Source organism: Spermophilus citellus, assembly GCF_964194105.1.
Source record: "Spermophilus citellus genome assembly, chromosome: 2".
NCBI lineage: Eukaryota > Metazoa > Chordata > Mammalia > Rodentia > Sciuridae > Spermophilus > Spermophilus citellus.
Window position 1 is genome coordinate 27775225 of NC_138183.1, and position 17624 is coordinate 27792848.

The 17624-nt window shown below is 36.4% G+C and overlaps 1 protein-coding gene and 1 long non-coding RNA gene across 5 annotated transcripts in view; one reads left to right on the top strand and one right to left on the bottom strand.

The window, feature by feature from the left end:
- Positions 1–3347, top strand: part of LOC308640793 — a 69834-nt gene extending 66487 nt beyond the window's left edge. The window contains exon 4 of the long non-coding RNA XR_014020353.1: positions 2190–3347. This is a non-coding gene — a long non-coding RNA (uncharacterized lncRNA). The remainder of the gene's footprint in view (positions 1–2189) is intronic.
- SLC44A1 (solute carrier family 44 member 1) overlaps positions 1–17624 on the bottom strand; it is a 184822-nt gene that overhangs the window by 64577 nt on the left and 102621 nt on the right. For all 4 annotated transcript variants that reach the window (XM_081278636.1, XM_081278635.1, XM_081278634.1 and 1 more), the window contains exons 7-12: positions 16299–16388; positions 12751–12890; positions 11244–11430; positions 10025–10190; positions 9129–9285; positions 7468–7551 (exon numbers count right to left, since the gene is read on the bottom strand). In XM_081278636.1, the coding sequence (XP_081134762.1) occupies positions 7468–7551; positions 9129–9285; positions 10025–10190; positions 11244–11430; positions 12751–12890; positions 16299–16388 (824 nt within the window). The remainder of the gene's footprint in view (positions 1–7467; positions 7552–9128; positions 9286–10024; positions 10191–11243; positions 11431–12750; positions 12891–16298; positions 16389–17624) is intronic.

A 17624-nucleotide genomic window follows, 5' to 3' on the forward strand; every position in this document is an offset into this window, starting at 1 on the left:
TTTTGAGTATAGAAGCTAATATATTGCTGCTCCTGAAAAAAAAAATATCATCATTCCCTTGCTTAGGCTAGATTGAGATGGGCATTCTGTCTTGTAGAATACCAAGTCCCAATTGATAAACTTTCATTAATTACACTCGCTTCTGTAGCCCTTGTCTATTTGAACCACTGGTTACAGACTCTTATTTTTATTGCAAGACATTTTATTTTCTGAAAGTAGAATTGTATTGCTAATTTCTGGAAAATGTAAAGCAGTACCACTACCTCAAATCCATCTGAGTCTTCAGAAGAGAGAGTATATGGACTTAGTGATTAAAACTTTTGGTCCTGAGGAATTTTTGGGTTAGTGCTGACTTAAATGATTAGTATGGGCAAACTATTGTAATTGCTGGAAAACTGCTAGGCTTGAGGGTTTATTTCATACTGTGCTGCCTGTTAAACTTTTAATACTGAATCTTGGAAGAGAAAGTCTTTAACTTATGAGTATTCTAATTGTATGCTTGTTAGTTATTATGAACCTGTATGAAGATAATGTTTTGGTTGTTAAAAATTTAATTTGCCGAAAAGGGAGAGAGAAGGGAAAGCATATGGAAATGGTAGGAGACCTTCAATGATACATAAAATTATAAGAGGTTATGAGGGGCAAGGGGGAGGGAAAAAAAGGGAGAGAATTGAATAACAGCAGAGGAGGTAGAGAGGGAAGATGGGAGGGGAGGGGCGGGGAGGGGGGATAGTAGGGGATAGGAAAGGTAGCAGAATACAACAGTCACTAATATGGCATTATGTAAAAATGTGAATATGTAACAGATGTGATTCTGCAATCTGTATTTGGGGTGAAAATGGGAGTTCAAAACCCAATTTGAGTCAAATGTATGAAAGATGATATATCATGAGCTATGTAATGTTTTAAATAATCAATAAAAAAAAAGAAAATGTGAAAAAAAATTTAATTTGCCATTAAATAATAAAATTTGCTGATGAAAAATGAAATACATTTCAGAGCCAAGTGAATAGAACCGTACTGAACAGGTCACTAACTGTGGTCCTTAAACTTTTTTTCAGAAATTGAACAGTAGAAAATTATAGCCTTCTTTGAGAATCACAGTGTAATTGTATAAATTAGGGTAATTTACTATCAGAATGTTACTATATTACATTTCTAGGTCTTTTTATTTGAAAAGCTAACATATAAACTATTTTTAAGAAATCATACTATCAAGCTTTTCTGTTAGCATTCATTCACTGCTTATTCCTTTGTATTGTCATCTGCCAGTGCTTCTTTTATAGATAGGAGGGAACAAGCAGTTAAGTACATAACTTCAGTGCTCCACATTTTTTCCAACTGGTACAAAAACTTCTTTTGAAACATTCTGCAAAATGCCTCAGTGATGTAAAAATAAACTATACTTTTGATCTTGTGTAACAGTAACCCTGCTGAAAAAAACGCTGAAGAAGAACTGCCCTAGCCAGACCTATTCTCAAAGAATACAGAACAGTTCCCAGCTCTCAACTAGTTTCCTAAGTACTCATAAAAATACACATTTACCAATTTATTCTGGAGCAGGGATGGTCAAACCACTACCTGCGGGCCATATCTGGCCTGCTGACTGCTTTTGTAAATACAGTTTTCCTAGATCACAGCCCCGCTCATTTGTTTACGTGCTCTTGATGCCTGCTTTCAGGCTACAAAGGCAAAACTGAGCAGATGTGAGAGGCCATGTGGCCCATAAAGCCACAGTATTTACTTTCTGGTCCTTCACAGAGAAAAATCTGCTGACCTCTGTTCTATCAAAGATCAATATCAATCTCATTTACAGTGGGACCACCTTCTTATCCTTTTAAAAATACAAACCACATGTGCTCATTTCAGGTTTAAATAACTTCCTCTACAACATCCAGTCTTTTAGCATCTTCCACAGTAATTCTTTAGTTTAACAATTTAAATGACAGAGCTCTTTAATGATCAGGGATGTTAACTCCTTATTTTCCATAGGACTAATGAACCAGTTATTAATAACAGGTTTTCAGGCATAAAATACCCTATCATATTTACTATTTATATCGATTATGAGATACTTCCTAATATTAAAAGCATCATTATGTCCAGACTCAAGGAAACTGGATGACCTATTTAAACCAAACCCCAAATGAGGAACAACTCATTCTCACTGTGCTGTTTACCTTTTCCAGGTTCACCAAGAGCCTCCTGGAAACTGGAGACAGAAGCAAAAGAAGATACAGGCACCCCCATTCTCTCTCCTCTTATCTCTGGTCAGCTGATTTCAGCAGGGGGCCTAACCCTTTCTAACTAAACTATAAAAGGTTCTGAGTTCATCTGAGAATTATTATTCTTCCCTTTGCTTCTTTCTTTCCCCCGCATCCTGCTGAATCCCACTGCTTTTGGAGCAGAAGCCTATTTATTTGTAGATAGGAAGGAAGCTTCCGTAATGCCTTTTCTCTACCCGCAAGTTCCAGGGTAGGATACTCTTACAGGAATTTAACCATGTTGGCATTAATTCTGCCAATCTGTGCACCACCTAACTGGAAAAAAAGTCAGTGATTATTTTGCAAGTTCTTTCACCTACTCCCAGGGCAGGAAGATGAACTGTGTGAAATACACAAAAGGTCAAGATGATCTCTTCAGGAAGAAAAATGTGCTACAGATCACAAGCAGGACAAAGAAATTTCTCTGTTTCTATACCTCCTCGTCTAAAAGGGTTCAGGCTAAGGTTCTCAAGAAATTCTGAGTGGTTTTCCCTGATAACTGTTCTCTGAGCTTTCTGCAGACTATTTTTTGATAGTCCACCTATTTTCTCAGACAGCCTTCCTTAACCTGAGCTACACTGCTCCTGAGAAGCATCAGCTCAACATTTAGCCCACACCAAAGATCTTCTCAGGCAGCACCCAGGCTTGAGATCACCCAAATCCCAGAAGTGAGATAAAGGATGACCCTCATCCAGGAATATTTTTAAAAAGAATGCATGATCCCCAGTGACCCCTGGTAGTATTTTTGCATGACAAAGTTTAGAGGAAAAGTTATGGTTATGTGGAAAAAATTGTTGAGGCAGAGGGTCTCCATGCAGATAATCAAGACTATTGGACACCTGTCCCAGAGCACAATTTCCACACCTTTCCTTTCTTCACTGAAGGACACAGAAACTCTCTTAAAGTTTAAATTACTTACATAATGACTCCCTTTAGAGGGGAAAGTTGGACAGCAGTGGTAAGAAAAGGAGAATATAATATGGGCAACTCCTGTGTGGATTCTTATAAATTGAGGAAAGTGAACTACAAATATTCCTTTCTTATTTGGAACCAGGGATGGAGGGCCATGTTATGGTCTGAACACCTGAGCTCTCCCCTAAACTCTTCATAAGTTGAAACCTAATCATCAAAGTGATGATACTGGAAGGTAAAGGTGAACCAATGGGATTAACACCCTCAGAAAAGAGGCCTTAGAGAGCTGTCTTGCTTCTTCCACTATGTGAGGGCACAGCCAGAAGGTGGAATATATGAACCAGGAAATTGGTCTCATAGGGCACCAAAGCAGCCACTGCCCTGATCTTAGACTTCTCAGTTTTCCAACCTATGAGGAACATGTTTCTGTTGTATACAAAATATTGAGTTCACGATATTTTGTTACTGGAGCCCAAATGGACTGAAATAGGGTATGACATCAAGCCCACACCAAAGGGTTTAATAAAAGTTTTGTTCAAATTCTTAGACTTTAAAAAAGTTCTTAGACCTTTTTAAAGATCATGAGAATTAAAAGTATGTTGCCAAAAGTATGTTATCACTTATAGATATGAGGTATTCTCCCAAAAGCTCATGTGTGAGAAAATGCAAGAATTTTCAAAGGTGAAATGATTAGATGATCACAGGTGTAACCTGATCAATGGATTAATGCACTGATATGGATTAACTGGTGGTAACTGTAGTTGATAGGGTGTGGCTAAAGGAAGTAGGTGTGGGGGGATGGCACGCCTTTGGGGTTTATATTTTGTCTCTGGTGAGTGGAGCTCTCTCTGCTTCCCAGCTGTCATAAACTGACCAGCAGTCTTCTACTACACCCTTCCGCCATGATGTTCTACCTCACCTTGTGCCCAGAGCTATGGAGTCAGCTGACCATGAACTGAACCTCTGAAATTGTGAGCCAAAATTAACTTTTCTTTTCCTAAGTTGTTCTTATCAGGTCTTTTGGTCACAGTGATGAAAAAGCTAACTAAAATACAAACCTTAATTAAATGTTCTTTAAATTCATTATTTGTCTCAGTTTGAAACATGAAAATTTGAGAAGTTTGAATATTCTCTATGCTGAACTCGTGTGTGTGTGTGTGTGTGTGTGTGTGTGTGTGTGTGTACATAAAGGTGCATAAAGGTGGAAGGCAGTGTGACATAAAGGAAAGAACTAAGCAAACTTGGATTTGAAACTTCCTCTACCTCTAGGTCATGTGATCTGTTACAAGATGTCTTAATTTTCCCACGTATGATAAAGGAAATAATGCCTGCCTCACACAGTTGTGGAAATTGGTAATGTATGTAAGGTATTTAGTGTAGCACCAGGTATGCAGTCTACTAAAAACACATTCTCTGTAACTCCTGCTCTACACTATGTAGAGAAAAGCTTTATAAAATTAAGAGCTCATAAGTGAGAGAATAGATACCCTCCAGTGTTGAAGGTACTATCTACAAATGGCAAAATAAAACAAGGCCCGAGTGATTCAATGCCCAGCAAAAAACACATTATGGTTGTAACAATCTCTCTACCTAAAGTGAATTCTGTTAGACTAGATATATCATCACTTTTGTGTCATATTATGCACCTGCAGAAGAAAGAGCAGTTCACAGTTCACTCTGTGTTTGCAAAATCTAGCACCTTTATTATAAATAACAAAAGGCCTATCAACACTCTTTTCTACGACTATCCTGTAAACTCTCTAAAGCAGTGGCAGTGAACTGGTGGCCCCTGGATAACACATATTGTGTAGTCCTAACATCTATTTACTCTGGTGCCCTCAGTTTGTTTCATTAATTATCAACATTTTAATAGCAGGAGGCAAAATATAAACTTTTGGAATTCTTAAAAAATTAGAAAAGAAATAAATTGTCTATAAATTCTCACATTGCCGCAGTCTGTGAGACTGGTGCATTGGTTGCCTTCCTGGGAGGAAACATGAGCTCTCCAGTTAACCACGGTAACTCCATTATCTTAGATCTCTGCCTGTTTCGTTCATGATATTACCTCAACTAGGCCTTGCATGTGTCTGGATTTTCACCTGCTCAAGCCTTCTGATAGCCTCAGAAGACACAGCAAAAGAGAGGACAGGAGGAAACATGAAGGGACATTAACTCATCATTACTCATCTTCCAAAAACAAAACAGAATTCTAAATGGGAGATGCTGCATGTGGAGCACGAGGCACAGAACCCGGTACACGGCCAACACTCAATAAATGTTAGGTGGTGGATGCTCACCTAGCTGGAAAACATTTCATAGAAAGGTGGTTTAAAACATTCTATGGGCGACCCATTTCCATGCTCTCAAACTGTCGTGGCAGGAAGTTTTCTAATATATTGACTACATTTTGAATGAAGCCTTTCTTATGAACAGTCCCCACACTGTAGCATTTCATGTTCCCCAAAAGAACTACTAAGAGTTCGGAATTCTCCCTAAATTATTGCTCACAGTTTTGATTACTATTTCGATGCTTCCTTTCAAACCTCAAATATCATACCTACAAAATGAAGATCCAAAATGGACAAAACTGGTACAAGAAAGACCAGCCTCATAAGACTACAGTACTAAGTCAGTGACTAACCTTTAGCTTAGAGATATGCTGGAAACTCTAAATTTCTTTCACCTGGTTACTGATTAGCTTGATGTTACATTTCCTTCCTTCAGCATAACTGCATATCTCCTTTTGAGATTCTTATTTGTAGTTTTGTGTCACCCTGTTAGTCTTTTTGAAACCAAATATTCATTAGTAAAACTCATAATTCACTCAGAAAACAAAGACCAGGAACTGTGTACCAGGAACTGTTAGCTTCTGGGAAGACCAAAAAAAAAAAAAAAGATTCCTGCCTTTAAGGAGATGAAAGTCTAAAGTGACAATAAAGAAGGAACAGATAATTCTAATTTCCTAGTATTTTCATGGGGTTAAACTGGTGTCTTGGAAGCTGTGGAGGGGCTGGGTGATGAGGGAAAGCTTCTTGGAGGTGTTGCTCAGGCATAATCATTAAAGCTCAGTAGGAGCTGATCAGCTGTTGGAAGGAATTCATTCCAGGCACATCTGAGAAACTGCAAAAGCAAAGGGTGCCTGGGAAAGGTGGTAGGAACTGAGCCAAGGAGGCAGGAATTGTAGTGATGATGATTTTTAGTGAATCCATCAAGTTTTTGATAAGGATATTTTTGATAAGAATAACTTGGCCTCAAACCAAACTTCAAAGAATAATTTTTCAGGTTGTTATGGGTGTTACTATTATTTTAAAATGAGCTTACAAACTCTTGTACATCCATAGAAATATTATAATCAGCAAAATATGTATTTTGCTAATAAAATGTCATACCTATGTTCTTGTATTAACCATACAGCCCAATAAAGCAAAGTCCAGGCATGCTCAATACCAGGGCCCCAGGACTGGCATCCTTTCAGCTATCCTGGAGTGAATAGAAAGTGCAATGCTAGAGCTAAGTGGTGGGAAAATCAATCATTAGAGGTAAATGGTGAGAAAGTCAATTTTGTCTTTGGCTTATTAGATGAGGACATCAATACATTAGAATTGATTTTTAGGGAATGGGAAAGACAGAGAGAGAGAGAGACAGGGAGGGAGGGAGAGGGGAGTATTCCACAGCTAATCCTACATGCTCAAATATAGAATGACAGAGAGTCAACCTTGTCTCCCAAGAACTGTAAGTGTCCCATAAGTATCAATTCCACTCAACCTTAGAAACAGCACTTCTTTGACAATATTTCTCTGGTAAACATCACAGTGCTTAGCAGTTGGAACAAAAAAAAAAAAAAAAAAAAAAAAAAAAAAGGAACAACAGACAACACACTGGTTTTGAATGATAGTAGATAATTGCAAAAAAGAAACAAATGTCTCAATAGCTTTACATTAAACTAAAGTTTTCAAACAACATTTAAAATAATTCAAGAATGACAGAGTAAAGATTCTTAAATAAAATTTAAAAAGCATGTGAATTGTTAAGAGATAAATGTCTCAGAAAAAAAACGTAATGACATTTTATTCATAAACGAAATTAAGATTAATATAATAATGAATCTGGTAAGAACACATAGTAATATAAAAAAAGAAGAACAGGATTCAAGTATGTCTATATTTGATCAAGTAACATGTACAATATAATACCACAAAAATACAACATCTTTCAGTTAAGTTCAATCATTTAATCTTGGGAGCAGAAACAACAATCTACTTTTGAAAGTGAAAGATTTAAAATATTTTACCTGATTTAAATAATTTAGGCACTTTTCAAGACACCAAAGGCAACAAATGCAAGACTTCAGTATACATCGTGCACAAGCATTTTCCTGGACAGAGGGAGAAAAGTGAAATAATTAAAAAATAAAACAACCAAACCATCATATAGAAGACTTCAAATGTTAGAAAAATAAATGTAAATAAAATTTAAGAATTACAAATTAACTTCAAAGCCTCCACATCTACCCTTTTCTTCTTTAAAACAGAATGGCTGAATTGTTTTTAATTAATTCAACATTTATGTAGTCCTCATTGCATATATGATACAGTGACGTATGGAAAACTACCAGGGACTTATAATCTACTAGGAGAAGAAAACACTAAACATAAAAGATTAGAAACAGAATAAGGTAAAAATACTAAGTGTTACAGTGGAAAATGGAGGGGGGGGGGAGGGAAGGAATATGGATATTTCATGGGAGATTGAGAGAATAGACAATCAGGAAAGGCTTCCAGGGAGAGGTGGCATTTGAGCAAAACTATGTTGAATTGCATGCTATTTTCTCAGTTAACGATAGGGAATTCCTTATATATTCTGGATATTAACCCATTGTCAGATGTACAGTTTACAAATATTTCATCCTATTCTGTAGACTGTCTCTTCATTCTATTGTGTTTCCTTTGCTGTGCAGAAGCTTTTGTAGTTTGTGGTAATCCCATTTGTTAATTTTTGCTTTTGGGGCCTTATCTAACAAATTCTTGCCCAGACCAATGTCATGGGCATCTCCTGTTTCCTCCTTCTAGTAGCGTTGATCAGTAGGTATAAAGTTACTGTTGGATAGAAGGACCAGCTTCTAGTATTCTACTATATAGCAGGGAGACAATAGTTAACAATACCATATGGGATATTTCAAAACAGCTAGAAGAGATGATTTTGAAAGTTCTTACTATACAATAAACATATGAGGTGACAAATATGCTGAACACACGGACATGCATATTATACAATGTATAAATGTATCAAAGGACCACACTATACCTCATAAAAAAATTAAAAAGAAAAACAGGACCTGTAATCCTGGTGGCTTGGGAGGCTGAGTCAGCAGAATTCCAAGTTCGAAGCCAGCCTCAGTAACTTGGCAATACTCTAACCAATTTAGCAAGATACTATCTCAAAAACAAACTAAAAAACAAACAAACAAATCAAGGGGCTGGGAGCCAGGCACGGTGGTGCACACCTGTCATCCCAGTGGCTTGGGAGGCTGAGGCAGGAAGGTCATGAGTTCAAAGCCAGCTTCAGCAAAAGCAAGGTGCTAAGCAACTCAGTGACCTCTGTCTCTAAAGAAAATACAAAATATGGCTGGGGATGTGGCTCAGTGGTTGAGTGCCCCTGAATTCAATATCTGGTACCCAAAACAAACAAACAAAAAAACGGAAAGGGAAGATCTAAGGAGGAAAGTGAATGAGTCAACACAAGAGCAGCACAGGATGTGTCTGATGACCAGTGATTTGATGAATTTTGCCAGAGCATACAGAGTGCATGAAGGGAAACAAGGAGGAAGAACTAGATTCCACTGTGTGAAGACTCTAAAGAAAACAGTCACACACAACTTTTAGCATTGTTGGGTGCTTTAACTGGAGAGGTGAAGTGCGGCACGTGCCCATAGAAAAAACATTTTCCCCTTACCTTTCCTTTCAGCTGACTGTGAATGTACATAAGGATCATTCGTGGAATTTTGACTAGTGTAATAATGAAAGATCCTTTTGCCACAGTACCCAAGTGATAACGGATAAGGCGATTCACTGATGCCAGAATAGGTGTAAATGGCAAGTTCCTTTTATCCCTATTTTAATGACCAAAAAGATAATTAAAACAAGGCTCAGACCAGGGTGATAACACAAGCATGGTTTAAAGCTCAATGCAGTGAAAAGTCAGTTCATTATTCTTATTCCAGCTTTATGACAAAATGGCAAAGTAATATTTTCCTAATGCAAATGCTATAGATGCATCAGGTAAAATTAATGTTTCATTTCCTTATGCTAGTTTCATGTGGTTCTTATGCTCTATGACTTTAAGTTAAATAAAACTATGTTTTCAAAGCTTTTATTAATGAATTCTGAAGGAGTTAATTATATAATAAGAAAATGGAATTTTAAAAGATGTTTAACATAGATCTGGTACCTCATTTTAATAAAAAACTGTGAAGATTATAGCTTTAATACTCATCTCTGAAGTCAGCAAAGGGGACTTACAACACTTCTGACTCAAACAAATTACAAGTCCTTTGGTGGACATTTATATAAAACAAAAGTACATTTTGTATTATTACAAAGTTCACTTTTTTTAAACTATATTATATCCTGACCTGCTGTTCTGATAAACTGAGACAATTATAGAAAAGGGTAAAAAATAAAATAATAGCCTTCTACTTTCCTACCTCCCAGAATTATCAGCTACAACACTGTCATATTCATATCCAGTTAATTTTTTTAAAGAAGTGAAAGTAGCCCTGTTCCCTTTTCCTCCCCACCGCAGACGTGAGCACTTAGGTGAACCCAAGTTTTCCAAGTACAAATTCTCACCTAGTAAAATAGTATGTCACCACAGCTCCTGCCACAGTCATTTGCTGACATGCTAGAATAAATTCACTGATCCAAATCAGGCCCACCACATGGTACCACCACATGTACTGCAGAGGCCCAGAAATTCTGAACTCCACAAAGCCTTGTTCGTTCTGAACAGCACTGCCTGGGAAAATGTCAAGGAAGGAAAGAGGTGGCATATGAAGTACAAACCAAAAAATGTGGCTATTAAATATAAGTTTATCTCATTTCCAACAATAGATCCCTACCCCAATCCACAAACTTCATGCTTCTACTGCTATTTCATTAAGAGACAAAAGTAACGATTACTTTAAAAGGTTGTGAAATTAAACACATAATTAAGCATTTTGATTTCCTCAAAGGTACCATATAAAGCTTTTCAAAGTTGTTCTATTTGAATATAGTTGTTATTTATTACATTATCTGTTATTTAGGCATGAATTTTCAAACACTTCAAATGTTTTCAGAGCTAGGACTTTTATAGTAGCTATAGATCTAAATTATTAACTAAGTTTAGAAATTAAGATTATATTCCTTGTGGTGAATGAAAAGAGAAGTTGCACACAAGTTTATTATCCCCACACTGCTCCTCATAATTAATTCTATGTAGGTTTAGCCTTTGATATTAAATAAAGCTACCAGCAAGTTGGAGAGTCTAATTATGAACCGTATCATCTGCAGGAGCCCTAGTTAGATTCAGGATATTTCCAAACTTGGAAATCTCAAAGAGCAAGTTGGTCTTTGGCACTAACTGGGCTTTTAAGCAACTCTAGAGAGGTGCTGCACTCATTAGTTTGTTTCAGAATGGATCCAGATAGCTGAGCCAGTATAGAACTCACTTCAAATCCTTGAGCATCTTAAAATTAGGCTGCAATTTTATACTTTACCTGGTCTAGACCCACACTGCTAGGTTGCTCTAAAAACCACAAATAAGAAGTAGATTACTGAAGAGCCAATACCACTGCTATTGGTTATTGGACCTTTAACAGCAAACTTACAAATAGTCCTCTCTCTGATTGTATGTGTGTGTGTGTGTGTGTGTGTGTGTGTCTTGCTGGGTATTGAATCCCCAGGGCTGGATACAGGCAAGGAAAGTGCTCCATCATTGAGCTACACTCTCATCTCAATCCGATGTTTTAGAATATTTGAATGCAAATTAGATTTATCTCTAAGAGAAAGAAGCAGCACATCTTCTTACCAGTGGTGCCAAGAAAAAGAAGTGTCATGATCCAGTATGCCCAAAACAAGACAAGAGCAAAGAAAGTCCAAAAGGGCTGGAAGACCAGTAGGGGCAGGTGAATGAAGACCTTGCCAGCCACGTGGAACAAGGCGATGGTGAGAGCAACACGTTTACGCATAACCAGCATTATCAGGAACAAGATAACCTGAATGGGAAGAAGGGAGGGAAAGGTCCAGTTACTATTTTGCAGTGGAAACAAATGGAAAGTGTTTAGTTCAACCCTGGGAGTATCATTAACCCTAAACCTGGAAGTATCATTTTCTGAATCCCAAGAATACTTTAAATTGGGATCTCTCTTGAAGTAGTAATGGTTCTCAATTGTATTATGGTTACAAAGTGTCCTTTAAAGCTAACCATAGGAAATTTCTCAATTTATTAAAGCCAAGAGTTCCTCTACCTTTCCCTTTACCATTCATTACCATCAAAATGGGTTTATTTATTAGTCAAGATGAGACTCTTCATTTGAATAGGTATATTCTTGTCACTCTGAGAAAGGGTGAGAGGACAATATGCCATCACCCTAAAAGCCTGGGAGATATTTATTTGTATCTCATGTCTGTTACTGGACCAAGAGCTCCTTAAGAGTGGAGTCCCAGGGGCTGGGATTGTGGCTCAGCGGTAGAGTGCTTGCCTCGCACGGGCAGGACCCAGGTTCGATCCTCAGCACCACATAAAAAATTAAAGGCATTGAGTTGTGTCCATCTATACCTAAAAAATAAATATTAAAAAAAAGAGTAGAGTCCCAGCAGATTCACCCTTTGCCTCCTTCCCCTCCTATCCCTATCCCTAGTAGCTAGCACACAGAACTGTACTTAAATCATGACTACAAAGTTATCTTTTGGTACAACAGTTCTATGGTGGCTTTATTTTTTTGTTTTTGATGCTCATAAAATGCTTGGGATTGCTCCTAGAAATGTATAGATTGCTCCCACCCCCTTCTTCAGAAAGGAGATAACAGTGAACTAAAGATACAAGATAGATTATTTAACCACATGATAATTTATAATTTTACTGTGTAACACCTAAGCAGTGAATCTCACCTATATTTTTGATATAATATACATCATTAAAAGATAGGTTTGAAAGGAAAAAATGGAAAAATAATTCATGAACAAGTAAATAGTGATATATTTCTCAACATACTATTATACCATTAAGAGAACTGGTTTTTAGAAAGTACATTATGACTATAATAAATATGTTCTTAGCAAGTGATAATGTAAAAATTCCAAGTGGAAATCTCTCAAAAAGCAGACAGGATAGAGGAAAATGTTGATCAAAAGAACATTCGTTAATTAGGGAAGCCTCCGGCAGACTTGAGAGCATTTTGTATACTGTGGGACAAAAGTTTCATCTAATGGCAATCAGGGTTAGGACTGCAAAGGCTAGAGGTGAGTTTCTGCTTCATTGATGATAACCTGCTATTAAAAACAGAACTGAAAGATACACCTGAGCCTGTACTCACGGTGAACACTGTAGCTGAAATGGCGTAGATGAGGAGCGCCCGAAGATTGTCTTCAGCTATCTGAAGCTGTTCAGGAATAACAGTTTCTTTGGGAGACCTTCTTTGTTTTGCATATAGCCACCATAGTACACCTGTGCCACCTGGAGAAAAAAAAAATTTTTTTTTTTTTGCAATAATGAGCAAAAGAAAATCTGTGACATAAATCCTCAATATTCTGGACCTTTCCTGCATATCATCATGGGACTGATACTATGGCAAATCATTAAACAGGGAAATATATGGCTCTTACTTTTTGCCAGCTTTAGGGAAATACCAATTATTCCATGATTGTCTTTCACATTAAGCATTTACAAATCTTTCAGTGTATCAAATAAACTACCTCCAATATATTTATCATTGACTTTGACGCTGAGAGACAGCCAGTTAACAGGTACCTCTGAAAGTAAATAGTAACCCTCGTGCCTAGTGCCGATAGAAACATAGTCGTACCACTGATTCTGTGTCAATGTTTGCACAATGAATAAATGAAGATCAAAGGAATAGTTCCTACCAAGGATAAAGGCAAAAACAGGAAATATCTGATAGCAGTGGGAGTCAGGGATAAGTATTTATTTCATCTCCAATGCTGTCTCATTGATCAGAGAACCAGACTGAAGGGGGAGGCAAGCCCAACTCTATATAAGAAAGCTGAATTATATACCATCATTCAATCCATTCAGCAGATATTTTGAGAGCCTAAAGCACTTACTGTTCTATCTGGGGATGGAGGAGTAAATAAAACCAAGTCTCCACTCTCATTGCTCATGAGCTTATATAGTAACAGGGAAACAAAAAATAAGGAAACAAGTGATAACACAGTATATTGAGTCTAAGGGAAAAAATTTGGTAAAAGAAGGATAGTGCTTGTGTTGGGAGGGCACTGCAATTTTATATAACACTAGTAAGCAAGGTCTCACTGGAAGGTGATGTCTGCATAAGAGAATTGAAAGCCTGAGGAGAGAGAGAGAACACAATCTATGAAATTATCTAAGGAAAAAATGTGTCAGGCAAAGTTCTAGGATGCTGAGGTGGACCATGGCTAGTATAGAGAAAGGAGGAGACCACTGTGACATCTGCAGTGAGCAAGGGGGAAAGTGATAGAGATGTGGGCAGAGAGGTGGCAGGGAACTGGACCACCCGGAAAGGCCTTGTAGGCCACAATTAGGAAGGAAGATTCAGTGCAGAGCTGTGAGCTTACGTTGGATAAGATAAATGCCAAGGAGATACAAAAAAACTGGGCTAAGCTCCATGCACATCGACCTTCCTGCATCTGGATTCACATAAATAATTAATAAGCCAAAGGGAAAACCCAGTCCTGTTGACAAATACCAAGCATGAACTTTTCTTCTGTTGAAGATATAAAGAATTCAAAACAATTAGGAGTCTGTGAAAAAAAAAAATTCTTCCCCTCTGAAATCCTGCAGATTCAAGAAAATTGTGTAGAAAACTATGTAACATATTCAAAAAATGGAAGGAAATGTGTTCTCTATAAACTGAAATAAAAAGTTATGGGGAAAGCTGAAGTTCAAGGAAAACAGATGAGATAACGATGATTATGTCAAGGAGGATGGGGACGTTGTTCACTATAGCCATGGGGATGTTCACCAAATGCTTAGATTGGTGCTAAAAAGTGAGCTAATCACTTTATGGTTATCACCTTATTTAACCACAGTACTGTTAAGTAGTTATTATTAAGTCTACAAATGATGAAACTGAAATCTAGTAAAGTTAAATAATGTGCCAAATGTTACGTATGTAGGAAATGGCAGAGCTATGATTCAAAATTAAGATTTATTATAAAACCTGTTCATGTAAATACAGAATTAGATACTACAGCTGTAAACGGAAATGAAACCAAATGTGGTAGAGATGGAAGAACTACAAATACAACAAAACTGGAACAACAAAATTCAGATCCTCATTGTAGGAAGCCAGGGACAGAACTGATAATGTGGAAAACTAAGTCAGTAATGTGAAAACAAACTTGAAGAACTCTCCTGAATATAAAAGAATATGATAAAAACATTGAAATGATAATGTGGAAGACAATGGTTGAAGAATAACAACTACTTTAAGAAAAAAGCCGCTGAAACAAAAATGGTAATCAAATATAAAGATGAAGAAAAAATTTCAGATTGGAAAAAGATCCTCCCCCAAAAGATTATGGACAACTTGAGATCCAGGATCAGAACCATCTTTAAATTATAAGGCTACATTAAAATCAAATAAACATCTAGGTAGGTGAAGCCTGCAATGAGTAAAGGAAAAAAATTGAGACTGGTCTCTGAGTTCGTTTCTGAAATGAAAGTACAGATACAATATTGTGCCTGAAGAATTTTACACCAAACAAACTCAAAATTCACATGTGAAGGAAAAGGCAATCTTAAAGAAACAAGAACTGAGAAATATATAGCCCACAAGTCCTCCATAAATAGATTACTTGAATTCCAGTCAATATAAAGATGAATTAAAAGTTAAGAATCCAAGAATTAAGGTGTATGCAAACAGGACCAGTAGTTCCTAAAACTAGTCCAGGAAGACTTAAATATGAATATATTTCTGAAACTTTTCAATGCAAATGTAAATAATTTTTTAAAATAAAAATGGTGAAAATCATATTTTAACTGTAATAATGACTTGAATACAAAAGCTCAGATTACTTGACAAGACTAAAAAGTAGGCATAAGTAGAAGGGAGTAGGAGATACAAGGAAGAAAAGTTTATGTTAAATTTTAAAAAGGCAGGGAAAAACTCAACATGTGACATTTTAGCCTTTAGTAATCATAGATTTCTTGATTACATAGTATTTTTCTGAAAGCACATGTTACCAATCATAGAAGAAAAAATATAAAAATATAAAACATATCATCCAAAGAAAGGGTGAAGTTAATCAGAGAAAACACAGTCATATAGCAAAGATGGAGAAAACAAAATAAGAAAGCATAAATTTCAGTAAAACATAAAACAGATGACAACAGTAAAACCAAAGGTAGCAGTTAGGATTATAAATGTAGATGAGGGCAGATATTTTTACTAAAAGTCTGAGTTTCATGTTCAGCTAAAAAGTTTTACCTAAATGATGTGAGTATGTGTGTGTGTGTGTGTGTGTGTGTATGTGTATACACATTTATATCTACCTATACATACATACACAGGAGAAAGTTCTAGACTTCAAATGGTAACAGCAGTGAAAAGAAGAGGGGAATATAGTTATGAAATTTAAAAAATTTTTTTTAGTTGTAGATGTCTTTATTTTGTTTATTTATTTTTATGTGGTGCTGAGGATCGAACTCAGTGCCTCACATGTGCAATGCAAGCAGTCTACCACTGAGCCACAACCCCAGCCCCCCAATCCCTGATAGTTATGAAATTCATAAGGCAAAAAAAAAAAAAAAAGCTTTAAGAAGAGATAGCCTGTAGAAATAAAATTTCTATTTTCTTCTTTATATTTCCATTTGCTACCATGGAATTAGTGAGGTACCATGAAAACAATAAAATCAATAACTTACCAAGTGACCCCAGTATGACCAGAATTGTTAAGATCCACACAAGTACTCTTGATATATACCTGATTATCACCATCAAAATCATGGATAGAACTGCAGGAAAGATAAATAGAGAATATGCAGAATATTACTTGACAACATAAAATATAAAGAGAAGGCTTTTTAATTGTTGTTCCCCACCACCCCTGGGAAATAATCTGTAGCTATTGACTACTTCATGACCACAATTTAGGTAAGAAAGGAAACTGGCTGCTCTTGCATTTTGATTTTGCTACTTGTACCACTTAAATAGCATCATTTGAAACCAAAGGCACCTAATTGTGTGGGTTTATAAACTACAGAAAAGAATTCATGCAAATGCAATTGGTGACTCAAAAACAGCACAAGACTGTTGTGGACTCACCAGGAGGAAAACATCAGACATGCAGACATACATGCCAGCACACAAAGTGTAGAGAATGACATGTCATGTTGGTGACAAGAAAAATTATCACATGTAGACAGAAATCAGTTAAGTTAGTGCTATACTGCCTTGAGTGATGTGTGCATTTTAGGACCAACTTCTCTGATGGTCAGTCAATACTATCTGGCATTTTATCCTTATCTGGCATTTTATCTTTAACTCCAGAGCTCCAAGGGAGAGTATGACCCTACAGGATAATATCCTGAAGACTAATGAGACCAAAATCCCTCTGACCTCATTTCTCAACTGATTAAAAGTCTGTCCTCAAAAATGAGCAAAGTTTAGTTTGAGTTACTTAGCCAACCCCTTTATCTGTCCCAAACTCCCAATGGGCTAAAATCATAGGTAGAATTCTCAAAAAAGAAAGGGATGATTCAACCCTTGAAAAGGAAATATATTTCTGAAATAATAATTTGTATATCTTTAATGATCTACAAACAAATGAACAAAGGTATTTTGGGTTTATATTATGTTATTAAGTCTCCAAAGATAATCATTCTAATAAAAAATGGAATTCTGATGCTTCACAATATTATTGTCACTATTTTTAAGATTCGGATTTTACTTTTGGTTTTATGAATTCAGTTGTTTTAGAAACCAGGTAGTTTTTACATAAAGTTAGACTAATTGTCAAGCTTCTTTGGGCCATTTGTAAAGCCAAATAAATGGTTAGGATCTCTGTCTAGAACTATTATTAAGGTGCTCACTTTTGTAATAAATATACAGGAACAAAATACAGATGGGAGCCCTTCAAATATCACAGAATTAGATTTTCATACGGAAAGCATTATTACAATTGAGTCAAGTACTACCTAAGCAAAAAGAAAAACTTTCTAATGACAGGGAAGATGGAAATAAAACTTGTA